The sequence below is a fragment of the Cygnus atratus genome, chromosome Z, assembly GCF_013377495.2.
Source record: "Cygnus atratus isolate AKBS03 ecotype Queensland, Australia chromosome Z, CAtr_DNAZoo_HiC_assembly, whole genome shotgun sequence".
NCBI lineage: Eukaryota > Metazoa > Chordata > Aves > Anseriformes > Anatidae > Cygnus > Cygnus atratus.
The window spans coordinates 40,367,878-40,390,564 of NC_066396.1; the positions used below are offsets into that span (position 1 = coordinate 40,367,878).

The window sequence follows — 22,687 nt, forward strand, 5'->3', positions numbered from 1 at the left end:
TGAAGAGGAATAATAGAAGACATTGTTACAAAACCATTTTCATATTGATTAAAATGAGTTCAATGGAACTCAAAACAATCTTTTTCATCCTTCATGGCTTAAATATGAAATTATCCAAAATAATACAAGCAGAACACTGCACAAAACAATTCTTCTCTAAGACATTCTGCCTTCTTTGTATAATAGGAACAAAAATATATTATCCCCCTCAACTCTCAAATGACAGTTTTCAAAGAACATATAAAAGAAATGGCCTAATGTAGCTCAGGTGACGTCTTCAGTTCTGACAGACGTGTTGGAAAGTTTGCTCTGTTAAGTTGGTGACATCTCTTCCGAGGCTGTATCCTCAGTTTCCACAGCTGGTCATGGTTCAGGAACAAACATGAAACTAGCATAAGCTTATGTCTGTTGTGACATGATTTACTGTTTTTTTTTCCCCCCCTAGGAAATCAAGGAATAACATAGACTTTCCCTTGACAATCCCCATATGCTTTTTAAATAACAGAAATATATTAAAGTACATCCTCTCAGCTTCTAAGACTGCTTCCTTTTCTGTCATCTTAGACATAATTAGTTTGCATAGCCTGCTGTTCATCAACCATCTAGGAGAAACACAGGCACATGGATGGGATGCTTCCTCTTCCAGGTCAGCAAAATTGCTGGCATGATCTGTCTTGCCAAGAAAAGACACTAGCAGAGAAGCCCACAATCAGGCAGGAGAAGCTTTAGATTCACAAACTCTGTGAAGCTTAGCTGCAATAGGACTGTAAAAAGTGATCGAAGTGACTCCTGAAGCTACCACAGAGAGGAATCATGAACATTCAACCTCTCTAAGAATTCAGACATTTAAGAGGTCAATGATAAAACTTGAACTCATAAATTAAACTAGAAAGGACACCTCTGATCTCTCTTACCATCGATGGGTTTTTCTTCAGTTTGATTAAAGATAAATTTTAAAAGGCATAAACATCAGATGTCTGGGATAAAATGAATTAAAGAAATGATGTGTAATTCTCAGATGGTATCAGTCAGGATAACTAAATTCTGATCAGACATGCACAGATCAACATTCACTTATCATGCTCAAAAAAACGTGATTTACAAGCATTAAGCTACTTCTGTAATCTGTAAGTAAGAGATCACTTCTGATACCTTGTTACAGTGAAGCAAGTCTGGCACCTCCCCGGTTTTGTCTTTAATCACATACGAACATCAGCACGGCAACTCTATATATTTGTAGTCAAAAATATAATTTTTTGGTTATTACCTGCACCAAACTGCTGACTCATTCAAAACTGCTGCATATGCTGGCGATCAGGTTTGCAAAAACTTTGGCTAGGATATATTGCTACAGTGATTCATCAAATTACACTACCTCAGCCAAAGAAAACATTACCTTCCAATTTTATGCATTAAAACGGAAGGTGAAACAATCTTGCAAGACAAGAAATCCTGAAGGTTTTTTCTGGTATTATCAGGAACCCCTAAAAAATGCTTGCTGCGTCAAGGCAATTAAAAAAAAAGAAAAAGTTTCTTCTTTTCCCTCCCCTTCACACACACACACACACACACAGCCTTGCTTTCTGAGTCACTATTTTTCTTTTTGCCTCAAATCTCACTGGATCTTCTGTCCTTCAACTGCAATTAAGATCACTGCATTTTGCTGCATGGGATGATGGTACAGTAACTGTCAAGGATAGCATTTCTTTGAGAGAAGGCTCAACAGAAGCATATAAATAAAGAAGAAGCTGCACAGTCTAGTGCAGCTAGCACTATACTGCTAGTATAGTGTCAGGCACAACTCTGAAAACTGCTCCAGCCCTGTTGCTAAAGCACTAACATGGGAGTACGCCTGCAGAAACATACTGAGCTTTCCTGAAGATGCATGGGGAAAAGCCTAGATACTAGGACCAATATTCCAACTGAGAGTTGGACTCTTTTGCTTACACAAGAGGATCTCTGTACCTATTCGGTAGCTTTGGAATTGTACCTCCAATTGAGAGGTACATTAGCCATTTCAGAGTACATCATGCATTTGCCTCATAATATCAGGCAGTATTATACCCCCGTTGGCCTGAGGGTTTAAGTTGATTGTCCTTCTCTGTTGTCAAAGAAATGGCTTTAAGCCAAGACAAAGTCAATTTAGTATTTTATGCCAAGTTCGTTACTTTAATATTTCATAAGCCTCTTCACAAGAAAGCTTTATACAGGCCTGAAAAAAAAAAAAAAGTCTGTCATCTCTCTAAGTCTTTTGTTGTCTCTTATTTTTGAGAACAGAAGAAAAACTATTATATTTCTTTACCCCTGCAATATCACACTTATCACGTACAGTGTACAACTTACTGTAATAGCTTACTGTAATAATTATATAATTGATTCTTCCTTAAGGAATACGATTTAAAAGATAAATACCAAGCATGCCATATTTTAATCATTACCTGTCAAATCAGTATTGCATAATATTGCTTTACTTATGGATCTAAAAAACAGATTTCACAAGAAACATCAATCCCACTGGCAGAATAAAATATAATAAAACAAAAGGGCAATTGTATAAATCTAGACTATCTGCTTTTGTGGGGGAGATACTGACTTACAAAGAAAAATAAGTGAAAGGGTCTTAAAACTTCAATGCTACCCTCAGGAAAGGATGGTCAGTTATGATATTTGTATTTAATAAGATAAAGATATTTAAATGATAATTAAAGACAATGAATAATGACTAGCAAAAGGTCTTCACACCTTAGTTTTCCTGCATGTACAACTTACCTGAAGCCTAGATACATATAACTTACCACATCTTACCTGCACTGCTATCTCTGATGGCAACTGCACTATACACAGAAGTTGAACATAGCCTTGGTGAACAATCATTTCTGGTCTTTTGAAGTTAATACTTTAAATGTCATATTTAAGAGTCAAGAACTCCCTAAATAGTTTTATTTTAAAAAGTGTCGTTTCCCAGAATCAAACCATTCCATAGGAACTAATCCTTCAAAATTTACAATGGACATGAGGCAGGCTAACTATCTGGTATACCAGCCAGGGAAGAAAGTCCTGACCCTAAATCATTCCTGGAATCTCCACAAGACATGAGTGCCCTTTTCCAGTCATTTCTAATCAAGAGTTGGCACAGACAGCTACTGCTGCTGAGAATTCAGTTCAATATTGCTGCATCACCAACAAGCTCTGATTTGGTATTCTGCAGACAAACTCCACACTGTAAAAGAACAAATTCCTACCAACAGGAAACATCTACTGTCTTCATTTTGAATTAACTTTATAGAATATGTCCGCATGCAAGTCTGTGCTGCCTCTTCTTGAAATATCTTCAGACTTATTTAACACACGTTATAGAATCATAGAATATTCTGCATTGGAAGGGACCCTCGAGGATCCAACTCCTGGATCCACACAGGACCATCCAAAAATCAGACCCCATGTCTGAGAGCATTGTCCAAAGGCTTCTTGAACTCTGGTGGTCTCAATGCTGTGACCACTGCCCTGGGGAGCCTGTCCCAGTGCCCGACCACCCTCTGGGTGCAGAACCTTTCCCTAGCACCCAGCCTGACCCTCCCCTGTCCCAGCTCCATGCCGTTCTCTTGGGTCCTGCCGCTGTCCCCAGAGAGCAGAGCTCAGTGCCTGCCCCTCCGCTCCCCTCGTGAGGGAGCTGCAGGCCGCCATGAGGCCTCCCCTCAGCCTGCTCTGCTCTGGGCTGAACAAACCAAGGGACCTCAGCCGCTACTCATAGGTCTTGCCCTCTAGACCCTAGTACCTGATGCACCCCAGGGTACAGCTGGCCCTTTTAGCTGCTAGGGCATGCTGCTGGCTCATGTTCAACTTGCCACCAACCAGAACCTCCAGATCCCCTTCTGCAGGGCTGCTCTCCAGTGTCTCATCCCCCAGTCTGTACATACAGCCACGGTTGCTCCATCCCAGGTGCAGAATCCAGCACTTGACCTTGTTAAACTTCATACCATCATATTTTCTAAGCTTTACATGTCCACGCTCTCTTGCTTCTTAAATTTTTATTTCTAGGAACAGCTTTCAAGACATCATTTGTACTGAATTACAGTAGTACCCAATAGTACCTGGCTTTCAAATTGGAAAGCCCATGATCAAACACATCTTGGAAACAACTTTGCCACCACATGTTTTGATCCCAGTTTTGCTGTTACATGAAGATAAAACTCCCATCAAGTCAGACACATATTAAATACGCTTTGTCTTAGGGAATTAAAGAAACCTACAGTTTTATAAGATTAACAAGGTGAGGAGGGGAGAAACTTATTCAAATGACCTTAGGCTCAATAAAGATATCTCATTGCCTTTCCTGCCAAGACAAAACAGGATATACTCTAGTATGGGAAGGGAACGTGTTTCCAGCAGAATGATTATTTAAGCCTGACTCAGCAGCATTTCAACAGCCTGTCAATAAGATTCCCTATCAAAGAGCTTACTAAAGTAAAAATCAAAGTTCTCCTCTTCCTTTTATGCTACGCTAATTTGAACAGCAAATGAGTTGTGTTCTACACATCATTGGTGTTCTTACCTAATGACTGCATATCAGCAACACAGCATACAACAATTCAGCTTTGCAAAAGAACGTACTCTGTTCATATTCCAGGTTATCTTTAATTTCTAAAGCCAGTCACAGCACACCTTTAAAATTTCAGGTCAAGTTACATGATTCCTCTTCCCGCTCCTTCCCAACTTAACATGCAAAGGTGAGATTGAGTTGCCTATCACTTTACAAAACTAGATAGCACTCTTTCCCTTTAAGAGTTTTTGGGATACAAATGTCCCCTGAGACAGTAGAAAGAAGTGAGGTAGAAGTAGGGAGCACATTCACCTGAGATGAGTACTCCTGTCACATTAATTTACTCTGCTCTGTGGTGTGCCAGAAGGTGACTGGTATCAATAATTCCCTACATCACACCCTGCAGAAGTTGAATGAATTGTAGAGAGCAAAGAGAAAGTCTGTTGGAGAAAAAAGGCATGGGAACTCAAACTCAAATAATGCAGTTCATTCACCTGCCTCTGATGGACTTGACATCAGAACCTCATAGTGACAATGACAAAGAGCCTTATCTACTTCTCTGCAATGGGGGACGTAACTTTCCAACTGACAATATATTTACCAAAAGTTAGGAAGCACTTGAACACCATGCTGCACACAGCCTTTGGAGCTGAACTTCATGTTTCTTAGTCAGTGTAACCCTTAGGTGACAAGCACAAACTGAACAGAGAAGACCACATCCTGAACTGAGACAACAGCCTGTACAAATTGCATGGGTGATCATATAATGAGACTGAATTTTGTGTGTTTATATGGATAACATATAAACAGTTTTTCCTTTGTTCTTTTCTGTTTTTTATTTGTAACACTTTGCAACCTCTGTTTCTTCTGAATTTTCATCAATGTGGTATAGATAAGATTTGTGACTGTATTGCACTTTAACACACAAACATTATGCACATTTTCATTTTGTTTTAGGCCGTCTGTGTAGATTGCTGTCTTCTCTTTCTCATGAACTACATTTTAAGTGATTCAAGTAGATCACGTTAATAACAATATCATAGATACCATTTTCTCATCAGTGACTTATACTAAAATACATTGCACACATTCAGTTGGGAGAGAAAATGATATCTGGAAGAGATGATCAGGAGATCAAAGTAACAACCAATTTTGCTTTTTTAGATTCAATAGTTCAATGGATTTTTAACATACCATAATTCTAAAATTTCTTCAGCTTTTTCTCCACTGATTGCCTCAGAAAGAAATGGTGTTTTTGTTGTTGCTCCTTTATTTTTTTAAACATTACTACCATTTTAGTTGCTATTTCTTTTTCCCCATTAAAAGTCAGAAACCAGTCAACAGCACCTCTCTGCTGTCCTTTACGCCTGCTGCAAACACCATTCCCCAAAATAATTTTTCCAAAAGTCTCTTCTTATCACTGACAGTTTCTCTTTCCATGACAGAATTCTCTCATTATAATAAGCTTGAGTCCAGGTGTCTTTGTGAGAGACGTCAGATGGGTTTGCTGCAGAAGTTGAGCACAGATTACAAATCATTTTGCAACACTGTGCTTATTAATGAAATGACAACACTAAGAAATCAATGCTCAAAATGAAACTGTCACTTGATTTTACAAAACAATCTATTTTCTCACTTGGAACGTTACAAAAAGAGAAACAAACGCCCCATTCTGAGACACCACTGCCTTTTTACTCATACAGCAATTGGTTATATCCATATTGTATAGATCCTTGAATCACCCTCAGAGTACTAGTATCAGATCCATAGATGACTTGCATATGAGCAACAGAAAATGCATAATCACATTCTAGCATTAATTTTAACATTCTTATGCTTTTCAGCATATGCCTAGTCACTAACAAATTTAGAACATGGATTCATCCACCAATATGGATGACACAAAAAACACAAGAAATTGGTAAGTCATTTATTTAGAATCCTAGATAAAAATAAGTTAGGCTGAATTCAGGCTTGGGACAGAAGGGATACGGTATCTTTTGTAGCCATACACAAAGAATGTAATTCATACATCAGAAAACTCCATGACCACCAACCTCTTTCTGCGATTGTTTGGGCTGTGTCTGACTTTCCAGTCTGCTCATGAAATCCAAAGAGCTCATTAACAGAGTGACTCACTGAGAACTACTTGGAGCAGTCTGAAACCAGCTTGGTGGATTTGTTTCAGCAAGCAAACCCATTCAGATGTTCTCCATGGCACAACCAAAAAGGCCTAACCCAGCACAGGTTGATCTTAGACCTTCACACATGCTGAGGAGACTGGGTTCTCTGCCAATGTGCTCTCTTTTGGATTGACAGTCTTCAGCCAGAGCAGAATCACTGTAAAAACGTAGTGCTGGTATCTCCTAAGTCAGACACATGAGATTCATGGGCCAATGCTGCATTTCATTTCATCAGCTAATGCAAGTGCACTTCTTCAGAAGTCAATAATCTTTGACACATCATGTATTTTGCCTTTTCTGCAGTCCACATTCCTTTGCACATTCTTCTTGTGATGGTAAGAAGCCTCTACAGACCTTTTCAAATTGCTCTTAGATGATGAAGTATGTTTCAGCATAGATGTTACACAAAATATTTTCTGATTCAGACTTCCCCATCTATCCTTGAAGCATTAAGAAGTAATTCAAACATATTTCCTTGATACCATTTGGCTCATTGCAGATTTTTGCTGTGTTTTAAGCACACTATTGAATGCATTAAATAACCTCATAATCACATTTAAAGGCTTAGTGATCTAGTGCCACCAATATACTAAAATATATGATAACAAATGCAGTCAGCATTTTCCATACCATATGCTTGTAAATGTTATTCTGCAGGGAACCAATTAAAACTATGGAAAAATTGGAACACAGACATATGGAACAAAACAAAGCAACTTATCTTGTCACCATGGTGCTTGCTCAGTACATCGATTAGGGAATGGTGATATTATAGGACAAACAAACGCCACTTTAATTAAAGTGTGCTGAAAGGCAATAAACAGTAGCAATCTAAAACATTCGTTTTTGCTGTGCTGATGTTAGTTTTTGTGCTAATGAGACAGAAGAGAAAAAATACACTCCTGTACAAAAAAAAAAAATCCACAAATGTTCATATTTGAAGAAACGTAACACTAGCATTAATTTATTGACAATTTTCCTCTACTAGCATTCAATGAGAAAAAGACAAAAACTGAAAAGAAATGTTTGGGTTTCAGGGAAATAATTTAAATACTGCTAAGGATATAAGAATTTTCAGAAAAAAAAAAAACCTAAAGCACTTTCTTATCTCTTAAATGTCTTTCCACCAGAAGACAGTACATCAAGGGAACCACTGAATCTAATCCTTGCATTAGACAATGCAATTGAAAATGGAAAAAATAGAACTGGAAGAAATAACTATCACTTTGAAAAATATCCTCCAGAGGAAATAAAAAGTTATGGGAAAGTGGAATCACCATTACCTCCCAGGCCTGGGGCAAGGCTGGAAAGATCTACAGGAGGGAGGATGCTCAAATCTGCATTTGCCTTCCTTGTTGTACTGCAGAATAACTCCCAAATTCCACAGAGCACCACAGTGCCCACTAAAAAGCTTAAAAAAAAAAAAAAAGTAAGAATCTAGAGATTACATATTTTAAGTGAAGGTCATGTCTTACTACTCTTGTATAGTGCCAGTGACACCTTGAACTGACTAACAGATGGCACTGCAAATATTTATGGTGATGATTACAGCCTCTCTGAACCTCAGCTCCATTTCACAATGGTTTGTCTTCATATAGAGTATGCGTGTGTCTAAGCAGCTAGGACAATTGGTACAGAACCAAAGGAACAAGCGATATTAATTTTACTGGTCATCATGGAAATGATCCAGCACAGCCAAGAGCTGTCAAGAACTGCAACATAATAAACTTTCTCACATAGAGTAATAGGCTGATTGTCATTGCATGTATCAACCCCATACACTATCCAACAGAGGCAAGAGCTTCTGTAATAGTAAAGAGTATATTGACTAAAGACAAGACTTTATTTGGCACAGTTCAATTTTGTCTCGTAAAAGGTATTTAGCATAGCAAAATACTCTCTCTATAGAAGTAGAGAGTGGATGTTATTAAAGATGATCTTCATGGTAAGCATGTCAACTATTGCTTTAAAGTACGGAAAATAATAGACAAAATCATTTAAAGTCTAATTTAAATGTCAGTAGAAGCCCTGTCTACATTACAAAGCTATAAAACATTTTTTTTTTAAAGGTATGTCGTACCATTCATTTCTGTTTAAAAAACTGGGTAAGCATAAACAAAATACAAGAACAAGGAAGCCACCTATGACAGATATATATTGTTTATGGTTTGGCTCAATTTCACCCATTTTGATTAAGCTTTTCACAATGGATTATTTCATAATTTTATTAAGAAGGAAAAAATAATAGAAATAAGTAGACAAATTAACATGTGAAGAGACACTAATGACAGGTTAAACAAGACTCCACCTCTTCATTTATAATTTTGCTGAATGTAGAAAAGAATTCTCTCAGTTAACAGCAAGATGGACAAGTCATCATTCCTCCTAAATCTGCCCTAGCTAATTCAAAAGACAACAAATATTTTGGAAAAAATATATGATTATGACAAACAAAATAATTACATTGATATTTCAACTGTAATTTTTAATTGGCAGTTTCCAATGAGATCAACAGTAACTTTTTTTAATTTAATGCAGTATGATGTACTTTTCATTTATGGAGAATACTGGTAACTTCAGCCTACCCCACACGGGGATTTGCTTGATTTTCCTGAACCTTCAAGCTCTAGGTTTTCAACTGAAGAAGACACTGTTAGAAAAAGCAGCATCCATTGATTTCTCTGTCTGCTGTAGTTGAGAACAAAGGGTCCAAAGGTAAGGAGAGAAATGTAAGCTATCAAAGAACAATCTGCTTCCTCTCAGGCTGATACCTTAAATCCACAAAATAATGGAGCTCTAAACTTACAAAGTGATTCTGGAGCAAAAAAATCAGAGAGCAGAACAACTCTCATAGACCACCTCTTGCACAGAAAGAAGTTCTTAAATCTAAATAAATGAATAAATAAAAATTAAAGTAATAGACAAACAAACAAAAAAAAAAGAGGTATATGAAAGAGATCAATGCAAGCCAAAATACCTGATGCAGCAGCCAGACCCACACTTACTACTTGCGTAGTGTAAGAACACTGATAGGGCATTTAGAGTGTGCTTGTAATTAAACCATACATCAGTAACCAGCAACACAACGTACTCCATCAAATGGACATGCAGTATGTACCAGTAAGATAATTCCTGTGCTCCTAATTATGAGAATGCTGCAACAAATGAACCAGAATTCTTTCGTACTCAAGGTGTTCAAGGTATTAAAAAAATAAACAAACATCCATCACCCTTGGAAGTATTGACAAGCATCCAGTTAGACACTTGTCAGAACAGGAACAATGGTAATACACTTTAAATTAGAAACTGCTGATGATTTCATGGCAGTACATTGGAAGGTCACTCTCTGTTCTCAGTCTACTATTTCTTTAGCTCATGATTTCTGCTTAGTTAATTACATAAAACTCAGCAGATCAGAACACCATTACATAGCATTTTACATAGAATAAGTATTTTAAACTGAAAGAACAAGAGGAGTAACTATGCGTAGCTTTCCTTCCCTTATATGGGAAGCATGTGCAGGGCATGCATTGCTGTTGAAAGGATATCTGTTCAGCATTAATGGAATTAGGAGAGTCTATTAAAAAGAAACAGGGCATAACTCTTTCCTTTCTTTTAACAGCTAAGTAAGAACTGTATTTTTTCTCTGGATCAGTCAAAGAGGAGCTCATAAGCTATAGTGGCAAAATATTTTTATACGGTCTTATATGAACATTTCATCTCTGGCTTTAGATGGAGTTCATATATATAAATACCAACATATACTTTCCACTTCAGAATTAAAAAAAAAAAAAAAAAAAAAAAAATCAGGTCTTGAACAAACATACTGACTTAGAAAAGATTTGAGATATTCCACTATCCGATCATTCAAACAGATCAGTCAGCTGTTTAAATTTATACAAGGACCAAACTGCAGAGGCTTTGTGATTTGAGTCATCTATTACTGGCAGAGAAATACATGAGAATCAAATTTTGAGAATGAGGTCTACTGACAAAAATAGACTATTAAGGCTATCAAAGGAGATCCACATCCCCATGCTGAAGTCATATGAATGCAGCATTCCTGTGATTTTAAAGCCAGCATTACAAATACATTGTAATGACTGCTGTTACTTTGAGGAACCATGATGCTAACAATTACTGTATCTTAGTGTTCCAATTAAAATAAAATTAGAAAGTTTAATTTATATTTGTTTCATTAAAAATAGTGTGTAAGATATATACATAGCAACATAAACACATGCTTTAACACAAGCATGGCCTAAAATACCTGTTTTGCTATGAAGAGTATATTGTGAAGCATTTGGGCTACTTAGCATGCTTAAGTTAACATTAGCAAGAGAAACCGATACTTTTTACTTTGATTTCAGGCTGTCTGTGAAGTCAGTTAATATACAAAGTATAGTAGTGCTTAACATTAGTAGCGTGAGTAATGACAAGGGGGAAGTTTATAGCAGTTAAATGAAATCTACACCAAGCTGCTCCTCATGAATGGTATTCTCTTTTCAGGTATGCTTCAGCATAAAAACAACATTCAAAAAACATAGAAAATATTGAAATGACAATCTCTTAATTAATATGTAACTCCCAGAAAAGGAAAAAAAAAAAAAAAAAAAAGACAATCAGATCTGGGGGTCTGAATACTTTCTAAATTGCAGGACACAGAAGACAGATATCATCCCTGTCCTTCATCCATCCTGGCTAAACGATACTAATGACAGCCAGTAGCCAAAAATTAAATTAGCAGAGACTCCACATATATTCTCTGAAAGACAAGGGAGGAAAATGCTGGGGGGGAAGCAACACATTTCAGAAATTCTGTCTGAACTAAGCATAGCTGTATGGTAACAATTTCCCAGGAATTGTAAGTGCCTTTTTTTTTTTTTTTTAATATAACATAAGTGCAACTGACTCTCCAAACACCACAGACCTGACGCTAATACCAATTACAGCTCAAACTGAACCTCAAATAAAAGAAAAGTTGCAGAAACAGCATGAAGCTTAGCAGCTTTCTAGAAGAGCTTTACTATGTTTCTCCTATTTCCTTCAAAATATTTTTGCTTGTGTCAGAGAGCACTAAGCTGTGCTAGTGGAAATAATAAGGCAAACTACTTACTCAATTTCTTATTATTGCTCTTGGTAGAAAAAAACCAACAAACTTTGTCCTTTCTTTGAACTTTACTGTATGAATGATTATTTAGCCAAGCTTCCATCTCCAGATTATTGAAAATATTGATGTAACTTTAAATTTCTAAATGTCCTTCACTATTTTAAAATATTCGCACATTTTATGGTTTTGAGGATATATAGATTACTGTGAAGAAAAGAAACTAACCTAACATATTTGTAATGACGTGATGTTACAGTAACCTCTATGAAGAGCGGTTTTACTGTGGAGTCAAAAGGCAAAGACTGTTAAATTATGGATGCAGATGTGCCCAGAGGTATGACCTCTGAACCCTTCACATTTAGGGACAGGTACGTGCATGTACATTCTCAGGTACATAAGGTGGTTATGCTCAGAGGAACAGAGTGTCTGTGTATCCTCCAGACACTATTTAATATTCTGGAATACAAGAGAACTACTGCCCTATAAGTTCATAAAGCTTTCAATACCAGGCATAATTGCTTAGGAATTAACATTCCACACAGAAGCTGTGTACAAACAGCAAAGGATCCTGTTTTCCATCCCCACCTCAAAGATTGCAAGGTATATGGTCAGTCCCTCTACATTTGCTCTGGTTGTCCTCATTACCAGCACTGTAGAACCAGAACTAATTAAAGACAACTCAATTCCCACTCTTCTCCTGACTTGCTGGTATGCAGGCCTGAGGACGGGAACAGAAGACATCACATTTGACTTACTGAGCACATTTAAACTACCAGCTGTAAATAAAAAGAATACATCCTATGTCTGTTCTGTCTCTTCCTTTTTCTCCCCACTGATAGCAACACCAATTCAAGGATTTGGTTCTAATCTCCACAATTAAAGAACAGATGATAAAGAGCTAAAATCAGACTTGCTGATACCTGTTCTCCGGAGACACTTCAAAAGATGCACTTACAAGAGAGGTGTTTTATGACAGAGACTAGATAGCTTTAGCATTAGGTGTTGGATGACAGAACAACCTGTCAAAATTAGAAATAACACGTGTCTCAGCATAGCCTTCTTCATAGCAAATAGAAAACCCCTCCTCTTACAGGCAGTGCAGTGGCAGAAGCTACCACCAACAAAGAGGAGAGGAAGGGGAAAACACCTGTCTTTGTGCTTGGAAACACCCTCCTATTTCCAAATGACAATTTTCTCCTTTTATTTGTATTTCTCTCTGGCCTCCCAGCACAGCTATCCATAGCTGCATTTGTAAAGGCTCAGAAGAAAAAAAGACCTACTTACTAAAGCTCAGTGGGTTTGAGCTATTTTAAACTTTATGCATGTTGATTTACGTTAATTAAATGCCCTCAGAAATGTTGGCAATTATATAAAGCGGGGATCCTGAAATTAATCTCTCTCTAACAATAGAAACTAAAAATTATATACAGAGTGTGAAAGCATAGGGAAAGGAGGAAATTTTCAAGGCAGCCTTTCACAGTTTATTTAGATTCTTGAGAGGACCAAGAAGCAAATAGGACATTTCTGCATTCAGTAAATAAATCCTTCGTATTATCATTCCAATTCTCACTTTTCTCCTTTTTCCTTTTTGTGGTTTTCAGTCCTTGGCTTTGACCTGTATTGCTAACTCGCCAACTATTCCAAATAAAGTTCCACAATTTCTCCCAACCTATTCCAACTTAAAAGTGTCAGACCACAACCATGTTCAAAATAGTATTTGGTGTTAATGCACAGGGATACAACAGGGCTTCTAAGTACCCAATTATTCTGTAAAGATGCAGAAACCCCAAGAAAATTCCCTTGCACTGGGTGTTAACTACTCTTACACACACTTTTGGTTATTCTTCTTACTAAAGCAGTGGTTTCTAACTCTCAGTGTACACAACATGCTCTTCCCTCTTTCACCTATCAATCTAACTCACACCCAATTATCACGATAATGGGTTACTTTCTAAACATTCAGAAATGTGTTAAGGGGTCCTCAAAACAAGTACAATGACTTGTTGCTCAAAGAAAAAAAACAAGCATACTTGAATTAGAAAGCATGCCACTCCTTAGCTTCTCTAGATTGTCGTAGATGAATAGCTTATTGTGAGGGCTAAATCTTTTTAACTGGAAGATGAATGATCTTTCTGCTATAGCTGTGCACAGTGTCGGTGACATCCAGTCACCTGTTCTGTTTACTGCAGCTGTGGATTCTGCCAGCATCTCTGGGGGACGAAGCTTAGCCTCTGTTTCCTGTTGAAAACGACAGTCTGTTTACTTTTAATACATTCTCAAGAATCTGTGATGTTCTGATTATATCTGTTAATGACGTACTGATGTATATTTTCAAGGCTGAATATTAGTAAGAGTCAAATTATGACTGTATAAAAGAACAGACCTATTTCAGATTTTTATTAAAGTTTGCAAAAATATGCTTACTTATGTTCCCAGATTTCTTTTAGTTTCAAAGGAAGAGCTAGAAGTTCTCCTTCAAATCAAAGTGAAAATAGAGCGTTAAAGAGTACCTTATATCTTAAACAGATTTTGTCAGAAATGTAAAAGCTATTGCAGACAGTGAGGGCATAAGGAATGTCAAGTTTCTCCTTTCTTTAGATGTGTGAACTTCCCTGAGAGGACAGTATTTCTCATACTTATGAAAGATGCCATCGACACCAGCCTTATTCTGTAAGATCTTCTCTGGCCCCTCAGGAATTTTGCTGCACAACTCAACACATTTTAGAAGAAGCCTTCCTAGAGATGAGTGGAAAATACACCATGCTAAATCCTTGTGCATCACCCAACTTTGACTTCAGTTGTGCCTGTTGGAAGCTGCACAACAGCATGCATACAAGTGCACATATGTTCGTCAGCATGGACACACACAACACTATCCCCAGCTGGTTCAGTGGGATTTCAGAAAAAAAAAAAAAAAACAGCCTTGCACTGTCGCTGGGTTTAGGCATTTAAGGCACAGAACACTGTCCAGGGGCTCCCTCGTCCATTAACCCACTTACAGAGAAAGAGTGCTTGTTCTTCTCTGTGCATGCAAGTGACAGCGTGAGAGCACAAGCTAGATGAAAGTGCTATTTTAGCAATATGGGCTAAGTGGTTATACGATTGTATGGCCATATTCAGTCACTACACCTTCCTTCAAGTTTCCTCTATCTTGGCTTTTCTTCTTTTGCTGATGCTCCCTACCTAAAGGATCTATGCAGTCACTTTCACTGTAAACATTAAAATCCAGGCCTGTTCTTTAAAGCATCCGTTGCTCTCACAATGCAATAAGTCAGTAACAGGTATTTTCACGTGCCTAAGAGATATTTTCACCTTACAATGCCTTGAATGCTATCTACTCTATCACCTTTTAACCTTTCAAATTGGGCAGAACAAATGATGGAAAGAACTCCAACTGTAACTAATGTTACTGTACCACAGGATTGCTGCTACAGCTCAAAACAATGCTGTGAAATAGTCCTGGGTTATTCCTGCTTTCTGCCATAAACCCAACATTTCTTTAGCAGAATTATTTGTTTCTAGACAACCTGTGAGCTTTATTTGTATAACCACTTCTGATTTATGGAAGCAAAGAGTCGTCGTTGCTCTTTTAGACAAATGTTAATTCGATACCAGTAATCATTATCTGTTTAGGAGGAAAGAAGCTAGATTTTAATCATTACTTAATACAGCTACTAACTAAGTTGCTTTTTCCACAGTATCAAACAGCACCAATATAAGCTGTGAAAAACAGAGATGTGCAAAGAATTAAAATGTATATTTAACTAGATTAGAAGGTAAATGATTAAGCACTTAGTGGAGGATACATGTAATTAAGCAGGGCTAAAAAATTTAGAATATAATTTCACATCTTGTTTAGAATCCTGCTTATTTTCCAGCACAATGAGATGCAAAGAGAAATAACCTCACAGGCAGACAAGAAAAGCTGTCTGGTTATCTCACAATGGACAGCAAGTTGTAAGGTCAAAGAGAAAATGGCAGTTCATATGCCAAAAGGTCAATCTATCCTAAACATTGTAAAATGCTCAGAAGAACCAATCTACTTCATTTGTTGGCATGGAAAAGACAATGTGCAATATTACAAGCAGTTATGGAAAATCACAAAGTACTTGTACTACAACATAGTGACACTGTTGAAATTTACTGTGAGACTATATTAGTTTCACATACATTGGCATGTATGCCCCTACTCCTGAAGGCCATATTGCAATATTATGGTTCTGACCATATAGCAAAGAGAAAAAGAACAGAGAAAACAGAGGGAAAAGGGAATAAAAAAGTAAGTATTTCATTCCTTTTCCATCTCTAAAAGGTAGGAAGTTGAGGAGAAACGGAAAGCACAATTTAAACTCACCTGCTATAAACATGAGCAAGAAAATAGAGCATTTTTAAATTCAGTGTTTGATTTTAGCATACTGAAAACAGCCTCTCTTGTTTTTACGGTATAAACTAAATGCTATCAAAATTGCAATTACTCCTTATTTTGACCACTGTAACACAGAGAAGAATTTAAATTCCCACCCTAAAAGAAAAGTTGCAAGGCAAGAATATGGTCTCAAATTAGTTCTACAAGTTCTACAAGAAAACAAACCAAAACAAAAAATTCAATAAAAAGCCTGAAAGTTTTCTTAAACAATGATTTGTGCCACCACAGACATTTTGGTAAAGAGACACATTTGAATTATTTTATATGGACACAGATATAGAATACAGAAATGACATATAAACTATTTCCATAACAAGTAAGTCACGTACTTTAACTTCTTCTATTTCCAGAAATCAAGATCTCAGCATTTTCAGTCAAGCAGACTTCATAGTCTTCATACTTACCTACACTTAACTAAAAATATTTCTTTAGAACAATTCATTTTCTCTATTAACTGTAATTTGTATTTTATTTAGAATCTGTAAATATTTTTTTCAAATGATGAGACTGTAACTGACCCAGTTCTCACACAGCAGGAGGAGCTGTTAAGTTGATGGGGTTTTTGTTTTGTTTCAAAGGAAGGTTCAACACTTTGATATTGAGACAGGCTCAAATAGCTGTTCTGCAAACTTTGTAAAACAGATCAACCAAAATACTTCAGACTCAAGCTTAGAAATTCTTCTACCACTTGCATTATAATCTGCAAAAAGAGTTGTCAATTGAAAACTGTGCAATGATTTTGAGAGGTGAGCAAATAGCTTCCAAGATTAGACCACTTAAGTCATTTTCACATGTGATCTAAAACAGGATATGAGTCCATGTCTCTGGAGATGAAAGACTAGAACTCCAAGCTGCACTACTGTCTCATATCTGGAATGAATGCTTTAAAGCTGTTTCCACAGTTATAACACATTTCCAAAAAAACAAATGATGCCACTGCCTTTTCTTTTTTCTTCCTAAAACTGCCAATGCTGAAGTTCTAGTGTACATCAAATTCTCAAAGAATGGAACAGATTCCAGAGAACTGCACAAAGCTAACTGTTTTGATACGAGTTTGCGTGTCTAGCCCCTCAGGAAAAAAAAAAAAGTAAAAAAAAAGTCTGTGAATCTGGTAAACTTGAATTACAATATTTTTGCTAATGAAAAAATTACCATAACTACTATTTCAGCTATTGCTCCAACTACGTTAAAAAGGGATGGCTAAGTCAATCTGTACCAAAAAAAAAAAAGGGGGGGGGGGGGGGGGGGGGGGGGGGGGGGAGAGACAGGGGAGAAGAAATAAGGAATTTGTTTTGTTTTCTTCATGATAGTTCTTTCAACTGGATGGATATTTTTCATTTTTATGCTTGCTGCATTAAAAGATCAAAAAACTCAAGGCAACACAAAAACTAATACCAAAACAGACAAGCCAGAAGTGAAACAGTGTTTTTAAAATCATTCGTGTTCTTTCAACTTGGTAGGACTATCTACCTCAAATGTATAAAAGACATATAGGAACCTAGCAGGCTAACCTTTCCAAAATTTCATACAGACATAAACCTCTTAAATGCACAACACATTCTGAAACCATGTAAGGCCATTTGCTCTTCTGGGTATATGAACGCTCAAGATAAAGTCTCAAATAGATTTACGTGTGAGAAAACTAGTTAAATAAACATAAAGTTTCTGTGGACTGCATACATGCACTACCGAAAAATAGAAGTGTACTTTTCTAACAAGTTAACCTATCACTGTGTTCCTTCTGACTCAGCTGTAATCCTGCCATGCCTGCAAATGACTTTGACTGAGTGTTAAAACTTTTGTTAAGTAAAGTCTGCTGAAGCAGTCAACTGATCACTTGCCAACTGTCTATATTTAGGCCTCCAAGTGTTTTAAAGTTTACCATTTGTTGCTGCTTCTCTGAAAAGTCAAATATACTCCAAACAGAGTAATTCTGCTTCTCACAAAAAAAAAAAAAAAATTCTCTTCCTGCTAACCCTATGACTGCTGAACAGCATACAAGGTTCACCATGCAGAATCTCCCTTCTCTGCCACCACTAGAGGCAGCTAGACTGTCTCCACTTATTTCTGTGAGTCATGGTAGAATCTGAAGAAACATTTCAGATGTTTCTTCTTCCTTGAAAGAACTCGGCTTTGCTCATGACTTTTTCAGTCGCTATTAAACAACAAAAAAAAAGTATTTATTAACTACAATAATTCATATGTTCTGTATCACAATGTAATCATTGTACAATAAGATTAACCATTAGGAAAAAGGTCACTCCAGTGTGATGGTCTGTCACTCAGTCAAAGGCTGGTTCAACAGCTAACTTGGCTAGTCTGTGTCAGGTGCTGTACACATAGCCACTTCCACACAGAAGACTAAAAACAGAATCAGAACTGTGTCAATTATGAAAAGGGATAAATATAATTATTGCTACCAAAATCTAGCAGAATTTCCGAAGAGTACAAAACAGGTAAGTCATATCAAACAATTATACTGCAAAATTACACTGTACTCTAGACAGTAGTTGATGTAAGGAGGCCTAAGACTGATAAATTGAGGCTTGAGGGGATTTTACAAAAGCAGGTTATGACTGCGCAAAATGGAACTTGGCCAGCACATTAGATCTATTAGGTCTATTACACCATGTTCCCTTATTGTCAAATGACACCACAAACAAGGAAGGAGAACCATCTGACATCATCAAGATGTCCACTCATCTCTGATTTGTTCCTAACCTTCTCACTGCCAGTCCACCGTCCTTACCATGCTGCAATCTATTAGCATCTCATTAGAGCAAGTGATATCCTTCCGGTTGTTAAGGACCTGCTGGCACCAGGCCATCTTCTTTGGAGAAAAAGAACAAAACCAGAATGTTACCAAGTCGCTGAAGCACTGAATCTGACCACCCCCAGAACTGCAGGATGACAAGCAGGGTTTTGGTTCTGACCAGGGCCTGACCCTTTCAAAATCCCACACTTTCTCCACACCAGAACCTCACCATAAACTCAAACTTGGCATGGTTCAAGCAGAGCTTTCACCCCTTTCCCCTTTTCTCCACCACTCTCTCACACGGAGTACATAAACATATAAGGAGTAAACAAAACTGTGGTGCCCATCACCCAGGCCCACCATCTTGGTGCCACGATCAGTTTAGACACACACATACCCCGGCTCCCATCCTGCCTATTGCCACGCCCTGCAGGTTTTCTTTCTGATCTACCTCTCCTGTCTCCCCTCAGAGCTGACACTCGGGCTGTTGTTACCTGGTTGTTTAATCACAGAAGTGCTCTTTGGCTCCAGCAAAGGCACTCTGGCAGCTCCCAGAACCCTGCTGTGAAACATCTTTCCCCAGAGCCACCATATTGGCTCTAGCCATGCATGCCTCTACCGCCAGCTCTCCTTGGTCTGCCACTTTGAGTAGACTCTCTAACCTACATTTTCTAACCTTTACAAACCTTCCTCTGCTTCACCTACCATCTCCTATTCAACAATGAAATGTTAATTTTTATCTCCAGTTGGTCAATAACAAAGAGGAATCAGACCTTCTTGTTTCCTCCCATGCTGTCCCCATGCTTAAAGACACATTTCCCTACCATCTTCCTTTTTCAAACTCTCACTCAAAGATGCTCTTGGACAAAACACGAACAAATAGGTTAGGATATGTGAACATTGTCACACTTACCTATTACTAACCTGCTACTGCCCTGGATTTCTCTGCTTCCTCCTTCAGGCTTTCCAACTTACTTTAGGGACTCTTTAAAAGAGAGATTGAATGTTTACAATGTATTTGCTTAGCTTCTAGCAAAATTGGATCCTGGTTAATACCACAGCAACACAAATAAGCGTAGCACAATACCTTAGTAAATTGACTTTGAGAGCACTGAGATGACTTTGGGATTTAGCTCTGTGCAGAACAGTGAGCATAGTATGTCAGCTATACAAATGATTCAACACCCAGAAAGTTATTCAGGATAGAATTTTGCCTCATCTTGATTGTTCTGATGTACTTCAGCACTTTCGATGAAAATTCACTAAGATGTGCTTTATTCTTCCACTTCCAGTGTCTCTGTGTGTGTGTTTGTAACAAATGAGAGGATATTACTACACCAGAAAAGGATAAAAGCTGAGAAAAAATAGGCTATTGTTTAAAAAAAATATATTATTTCTGTCCTCCAAATGCAAAAAAAAAAAAATCCATGAGGAAAAGCATTTTCACCTCTAAAATTTCTGCTGTGTATTTGTAGTCTGCGTGACTTTACTGGAACTGTAAAAAGTTATTAAATCATCCAGTATATTTTCCTTACAACTATAGGCTGTTTTTTAAAGTAGTTTTCATCCAAATCAAGGTTTATTTTGGTTTGCCTTTAAGAAGCGGCTTCCTCTTCTTTCTTTGGAAGACTGCTCTTGTAGCTAGAATACCTCATTTTCAGGAAATATTTTCTTGTTATTAAGCTTCTATCAGGCTTTTTGCAATTTTTTATTTATTTATCATCATTCATACTCTTAATTCTATACATACTCTAAGTGTCCTGCTAAATGGAGTCAAATCCTCTGTGTGCTGCTGGACTAATGCAAAGAAGATACATGAGAGGGTTAGACTTGATTCCTTCAGTTAATACATGAAAGCCTTTTTTTTTCCAACCTCTTTGTTTAGATAGATTTAACAATTTCTATGAAAATAACTTCCAATTCACTTCTATGATGTTATTCCCTTCCCATAAAGCCACCACTTCATTCCAGTAAAAATCAATATTTTTTTTTTCAAAGTAAGCATTAGCTATCACTGATAACAAAACTCCAGATTGGCAGATAAAAGGCAATATGAATAAACATGTAAGTGACTCAGCTTGTTTTCAAACTGTGGTCACATAAATCTGTTCAAGTCATGCCATCATCAGTAACTGTTCTTTTAACTTCTTTGACTTAGAAACACAGAATTCATTTTTCACAGCCATCAAAGCAGTACCGTAGAAGACTTTTAGTAAATTCTGACAGGCATCTCCCCGGTCATGGGTCTAGCCCTCACTTTGGAAAATGTCCAGTCACAGTCATTTTTTTTCTGGGCAGGTATTTCTGGGGGCATAATACTCTGTTTGCACCATGTATTATTCTGCCAGCTATAACATTGGTTTGGCATTATAGCTTCTTTTCTTACAGCAGCAAGGGATTCAAAGAACTTGAAGTTTGTTTGGCTCTTTTTTTTACCCAAGTACTGCTAAGTGCTGAAGATGACACAGCATTTGGAAAGATTATTTCCCCAGCTAATCTACTATTCTCTGCAGAGGGAGGGCCATCTTTCAATTGCTAGTTTGAAGCAGTTTGCTGCAGTATGTGGGTATATCAGTATCATCTGCACATTAAGCCCTTTCCAGGGCTCATTCTGTCCTCTTTGACTTCCCTGAAGCCACGATATGAAGCATTAGGCTCTCCAATGAGCACAGACCTAAGGCCAGGGAATAAGCACTGGCTGCCTGCCATTGTTCTAGCATCTTCCAAGGGGAATTCTGGTTTTGTTGTTGTTAACGTTTGTATGTTTTGTTTTTTAATTCCTACAGTTTCTTTCTTGACAGACTCCTTTGATTTACCTTCTCACGGTCGTTCAGCTTCACTGCAAACTGTGTGAGGAATGTGGAAATACTTATAAACAATCAAACTTTGCTAATTCATGCAGCACACAGTATTTCACATCAGATAACGACTATTGAAATAATTTCTGAATTTTTACTTCTCTATTTAATTTCCTTTAACATTCTGATAAACATTCTGATAATTATTGTGAAATTACATCATTGAAACCTTAGGCTTTTGATCTATTTTTGTAACTGAATTATACAAAATGATGTATTGATCAACCAGCCACTCCTCTCCCACTTGAGAGATTAGCTGTGCCTGAAACAGTCTAACCCAGAGAGAGATAGACTGATCTTCCATCAAACATATCAACAACATAATATCCTGGGAAAGAGACAACAAGATTTTGTGAAGCATGACATTTTTCTACAAAATCTTTTAAAGTTCTTTGAATAAGTCAACAGGCATGAAATAAGAACAGGGTAGTCAATGCATTGTACTTAGCTCTACGGAAATGCTATTGACAAGCTTCCTAGAGGCTAGTAAAGAAACTAAATCCCCAAAGAAACCGGGGGGGGGGGTGGGGGGTGGGGGGTGGGGGTGGGTTAGATTCTCCCATGGGTTAATAAAGAACTAAAAGTTATGGAAAAAAAGGACAGGAACAGGAAAGGTCAATTCTCTATAATAAAGGAAAATGTCTGTGAAGGACTCTCTACAAGGATGTATGATGGGATATGTGCCACTCTTCGTATCCATAAATAATAAATAATATAATTCCAGTAGGTCAGGCAGGCAAATAATGAGGTGACAAAAGCTGCAGACAATACCAGATTATTCAGGAAAGTCAAATCTAAAGCTGCTTACAAGAGCT

General features: G+C 37.4%; 1 protein-coding gene across 8 annotated transcripts in view; it reads right to left on the reverse strand.

The window, feature by feature from the left end:
- Positions 1-22,687, reverse strand: part of PRUNE2 (prune homolog 2 with BCH domain) — a 139,153-nt gene that overhangs the window by 112,615 nt on the left and 3,851 nt on the right. For 2 of the 8 annotated variants that reach the window (XM_035558501.2, XM_035558497.2), the window contains exon 1: positions 5,888-6,543. The exons of 3 other annotated variants lie outside the window; for them this stretch is intronic. In XM_035558501.2, coding sequence (XP_035414394.1) covers positions 5,888-5,980 — 93 coding nt within the window. In that variant the 5' untranslated portion in view covers positions 5,981-6,543. Of the gene's footprint in view, positions 1-5,887; positions 6,545-6,597; positions 7,139-22,687 lie in introns of those variants that run through there. 3 more of the 8 variants (XM_050716242.1, XM_035558498.2, XM_035558500.2) reach the window with 3 other exon arrangements.